The sequence below is a fragment of the Hylobates moloch genome, unplaced genomic scaffold, assembly GCF_009828535.3.
Source record: "Hylobates moloch isolate HMO894 unplaced genomic scaffold, HMol_V3 SCAFFOLD_4218, whole genome shotgun sequence".
Classification (NCBI taxonomy): Eukaryota; Metazoa; Chordata; class Mammalia; order Primates; family Hylobatidae; genus Hylobates; species Hylobates moloch.
The window spans coordinates 216-5748 of record NW_026656493.1 but is presented as its reverse complement, the minus strand read 5'-3'; the positions used below and the strand labels follow the sequence as shown (position 1 = coordinate 5748).

Genomic DNA, 5533 nt, shown 5'->3' with positions numbered 1-5533 from the left:
GAAATATTTAAAAATGTTTAGAAGAATCAGGCAAAGGAACAAGAGAAAATTAAGAAGAACCAGGTAAAAAAGACAATGAAGTAAGAATCCTCTAGAAGCATCACAGGAAGGGATCTTGAGCCCTTTTGAGGTACTGATTTATACAGGAAGGGAGACTAAGAGGAACATGAAGAAAGGATGGGTAGAGGAGACTAGCAGATCTTCTAGAACCTTTCCAAGTATGAGACACAGAGCTTAAGAGTTTACTGCTTGCATATCCTAGGGGAATAACAGTTGAAGTGTTAAGTGTTTTGTTGAGAGTGAGGAGATGCAATTCTTTTAACTGAGCATCTCTGCAGGACTATGTGGCCCTCAGGAAAGGGATGATCAGATATCAATATCAGAAGTTGTGCCAATTTCTCCTGGAGGAGGAGCAATGCCATCTGGAGAAAATGGACAGAGAAGCAGAAGAGATTGTTCAACAGCTCCGTGACAGTGAAGTAAGAATAACCCAACATATCAAACAGACGGAAGACATGTACAGAGAGCTGTGGGAGACGTGCAACATGCCTGATGTGAAGCTGCTCCAGGTGAGGAGGGAGGGTCCATCATCCAGAGTCAGGAAGACTTTGTTGGGCAATGCTGCCAGGACATTCATATGCTACCTGCAAATGTAACTACTCTCAGATAAGTGACACATGCTCCTTGACTCTGTCATTGCCTTTGTCCAGTGACTTATTTTTGCATCTTCTGGTAATCTTTGGTAGATTTTTGCCATTTTGGTAGATCACATAGGACAAAATCCTCTTCAGTATAATCAGGAGTACTAGCCACAAAGAAATGTTATCCAAAATCAACCAAATGCTAGGCCAGGAGAATATTAGCTTTGTAAATAAAACTCCATTTAAGTTCCCTAGTACATCCTCACTTCTTGGGATTAAGCCTGGGAGATGAGTGACTGAGAACCTAGATAGCCGCGTACATCACTCCACAGTCTTATTCTCAGCTCCTTCATTCCTAGTGCCCACTGAGGAAGTCCACCATGGTTCAGTTGAGGTTCTGTTATTAACACAGCCTTGGATAGTTCCTTAGAGGTGTATCAATAAACCTACCTTGTTAACCCAGAAAAACAAAAAAGAATACTAGGGAAAGTAGGACAGAATTCTCATGATTAAGTACTTGTGTTTTTCTCTGCAGGACTTGGAAAACATACTGGAATGGTGAGTTACACTAATGAACTTTGATTTCTGAGAAAGTCATTCCCTTATTGATAAAGTCAATGTACCCTTGAAAGTCAATGTACCATTGAAAGTCAATGTACCATTGAAAAAGGTGGGGATTAGGTTCACTAACTACCTTCATGCAATTCCACATAGTTGAAAACCCAAGTATAACTTCTGACTTTTCCAAAACCAAACTGTGAATTACCTCTTATTGACTGGAAGCCTGTTGATACCATAAACAGTCAATTAACATATATTGTATTTATACGTATTATATGCTGTATCCTAACAATAAAGTAAGCTGGAAAAAAAATATAATTGAGAAAATTATAAGAAAGAGAAAATATACTTATTACTCATTAAGAAGTTGATCACCATAAGGGTCTTCATATTCATAGTCTTCACATTGAGTAGGCTGAAGAGGAGGAGGAAGAGAAGACAGTGTCTCAGCAGTGGCAGAAGCAGAAACAAACAAAATGGAGTGGGAGGCAAGAGAGGCAGGCAAGCTAGGAGAAACTTTCATTGAAAAAAGTCCACTTATAAGGGGACCCCTAAATTTCAAACCCTTGTTGCTTAAGGGTCAGCTACATGTTTTGAGGTATTTAGCATTGATCTGTGGCTGTGCTCCATTTTGGTTTCAAAGGAGAACCTGAGACCTTAAGCTTCTTTGTCTCAGAAGTTTCCTTCTTATCTGGCTGAATGAAAATGTATCTAACAGCAGTGTGCCATTCTGGATTTTCTTCTACCCACTCACCCCATCTTCTCCAGCCCTGCCCCAGCAAATCTTAAGAAAAAGATTACTCTGAGTTATCACAAAGGAGTCTCCTATTCTAGAGAAGTGAGAGGTGAAAAAGAGAGGAAGGAGGGAAATGCCCTAAGGACAGGAAAGGGAGGGAGGATTTGTTCCCAGAGACATCAATAGCCAGGCCCTGTTCCATCTCTGCACTCCCCTGCTGTAGGCAGAATCTAAGAGGGGAATGGCTGCCTCAGGACCCTCAGCACCAGAGCTGACAGGTTGAAAATAGACTCCTTTGGTTTGAACAAAAGTTCAAAACCTTTAGTGCCAGTGGGCATTCCCTGTAAGACCCTGACTGCATCACTGGTGACAACTACCGACTGAGGTCCCAAAGGCTTTGGCTGAGTTTTCTTCTCTCAGCAAGAATCCCAGGATATCTGTATGCTTTGAAGAGGCCAGAGGGGGAGAGGGAGGAAATGACACTCAGTAACTTTAAATTAGGATCATGTATGAGAGAATGGAGAAACTGGGCTTTAACATGTTAAATTTAGATAAAAGTAGCATTGCTGTATCCCCAATAGAGTTGAATAAAATGTATACTGAATTTAACAAAAAAGGGAGATTTCTCAAGAAATATCTTGGATGAAAATCTGAAACATTTGTATGACTGTGTGATTATCCCTGGGCCTAAAAGTGTAACTGAAGTTGTTCTTTGCAGGACAGAGTTGGTGCAAATGGAAAAGCCCCAGCCAGTGAACCCAGAACTCACTTCCTGGCACATCACCGGAGTGCTAGAGATGCTCAACAAGTTCAGAGGTAAGAGCCAGCTGCTTGGCAGTACAGCCTCAACTTCTGTTTAGTGGATTCCTTGGTTGAGCCATTCCCCATTTTGGTTTTAATTTCTGTGAATTTATCATATATTGTAGAAATAATATTTATCATAAAAATTAGAAAGCTTTGACCAAGCAAATAACTAAAACTTTCACAAACAGAACAACTTTACTGCTGTAAGATACATTTCACAACAACTGGAAGCTGAGGATTCTGTGAAAATGGCCCAAACTTGTAAGGCAGCCATTAGACAACAGAGGGCTAAAACCAGGATTAGACTGAATGAAGCAGTGGCTGACCAGGTCATGTAAAAGCAGAACATGATCACTATTTTCAGAAACTTGTAAACTGCACATGGATGGAAGTCCATCATATTTTGATGTTTAAAAATGGAGGAGGTGAGGCCTGGCAGAGTGGCTCATGCCTGTAATCCTCTAAGGTTGAGGCGAGCATATCACCTGAGGTCAACGGTTGGAAACCAGCCTGGCCAACATGGCAAAACCCCATCTATACTAAAAATACAAAAATTAGCTGGGCACGGTAGCACATGCCTGTAATCCCAGCTACTCGGGAGGCTGAGGAAGCAGAATCGCTTGAGCCCAGGAGGCTGCAGTGAGCCGAGATCACACCACTGCACTCCAGCCTGGGCAGCAGAGTGAGACTCTGTCACAAAAAAAAGAAAAAAAAGGAACAGGCACATTTTATATCCCATTAAATAAGAGCATCATAGCAGTGTGAAGTCTATTTGTTATTTATATTGAATACAAACAATGCAAGTGGCATTTTCTACTAAATAAATAAAGAATGTTACATATATCTTGAAACAAATCATGCAAAGCCAGACATTAAATCACTGATTCACACAATTAAAGATATGTTTGTTTATTTGTTTTTCTGTGTGATTTTAAGGATTCTCCTGTGCTGTAGAAGTCATAATAACCCTTGATCTTCATAGATGAGAGTCTCCAAAGTCTTTTTGCTCCCTGTATTCTGTCACTTACAGGAGGTACAAATAAAGCCAGTACCTGGGCAGATAACATCTGACCCCCACGTAACTCCTTGACCTGATTTTTGTTCTTCTTGCAGTGGATGATCCTCTGAGTAAGGAAAGGGCAAGTCACTATATGAGCCTTTCTGAGGATGTGAGAAATGTGATATTTGGAGATGACCATGATGGTGCGCCCGGGGAGTCCCAGGGAGCAGAGAACTTTGCAGCATGGGGAGCTCAGGCCTTCTCCTCCGGCAGGCATTACTGGGAAGTGGATGTAACCCACTCCTCCAACTGGATTCTGGGAGTCTGTAAAGATTCCAGGACAGCAAACACAAATCACGTTCCTGCTTTTGAGGAAGCATTTTTTCTATTTTCTTCAAAGAGAAACAACCTTTATAGCCTCTCCAACATCTTTCTTCCCTTAACTCACTATGCGCAAAGACCTTTGGGTCGGGTTGGGGTGTTTCTGGATTATGACAACACAGTTGTGAGCTTTTATGATGTTTCAAAAGGTTCCCTCATATACAGCTTTTTCCCTTCCTCTTTGTCTTCCCTTTTGACACCTTTCGTTTGTATTGGTTCCCCATGAAAGTCAGGTTTCATTATGATTTCTTAGTGAGCTCTCTTGCCTGAAAAAACTTCCAATCTCAAGACCTTCTCATGTGAGACAGTAGGACAATGTGTGAGCATCTTTGAGATCACTGTAACTTGAAGAAAGAAAATTATTATCTGAGTATGAAATGGGATAACCACACTGAAATACATTTGTTTCCTAAATTTAACTTTAATAAAGAATTGTGAAAAACCATAACTGTCTGATTCCTGGACATTTTATACACCCCAAAATGAACCCCAAAACTCTTTATCATTACTCTCTATTCATTGCACCTTCCCCACCCATTCGACTCACAATCCCTTTTGTACTTCAGATCTTTGTGGATTTTTGTATTGTAGACATTTTATGCAAAGCAAATAATACAAAACATGGTCTGGATCATCAGTTACTAAAAATTGCTGATTTTTGTAAATGTGTAAAATGTATTAGTTATAAGAGTGAACTGAATTGTCTTATTGACATATACACTCAATTATAGTTCTTGGTTTCAGTGGCCCTTGCATGCATTCCAAAGTAGCATCATAAAATGTAAACTTAGACTGGAAAAGCTTTGAAGAAGTTTGTTTTGATGCAAATAATTTTTAGCTGAACAAATTCTTTTTTTTTTTTTTTTGCTTCTAGCATAGATTATTTATTTTATTTTTGGGGGGCTGTGACTCCCTCTATCCCCCAGGCTGGAAATACAGATGCCTGTCATGGGCTCACTGCAACCTCCACCTCCCGGGTTCAAGCGATTCTCAGCCTCCTGAGTTGCTGGGATTACAGGCCCATGTCACCACGCCTGGCTAATTTTTGCATTTTTAATCGAGACCACAGGATTTCACCACGTTGGCTAGGCTGGTCTCAAACTCCTGACCTCAAGTAATATGCCTGCCTCGGCCTCCCAAAGTGCTGGCATGACAAATGTGAGCCACCAAACACAGCTGATTCTTATCTTCAATATTCTCATAAATGCTGGTTTGTCGAAGTCATTTTACTATCATCTATGTTTTCTTCAATGTTAACTTCAAATTGGGAGTCTTGGTGATAAACGATCAGTAATTGTGCATTGTCATTCATGATAAATTTGGTCCATCCTGACTATGTGCCATTCTTTGCAAAAGATAAACAGCTTGTGAGTCAGATCTGGAGTTAATGAAAACTTCAGATTCCGTAAG

The 5533-nt window shown here is 40.5% G+C and overlaps 1 protein-coding gene across 1 annotated transcript; it reads left to right on the top strand.

Annotated features, from left to right (window-relative positions):
* The first annotated feature begins 431 nt into the window (after window positions 1–431).
* On the top strand, window positions 432–4349 carry LOC116465278 (putative tripartite motif-containing protein 64B). The gene is made up of 4 exons (XM_032148413.1): window positions 432–569; window positions 1177–1199; window positions 2657–2754; window positions 3856–4349. The coding sequence occupies exons 1-4, from the start codon at window positions 432–434 to the stop codon at window positions 4347–4349; spliced, it is 753 nt and encodes a 250-aa protein (XP_032004304.1).
* Window positions 4350–5533: the final 1184 nt, after the last annotated feature.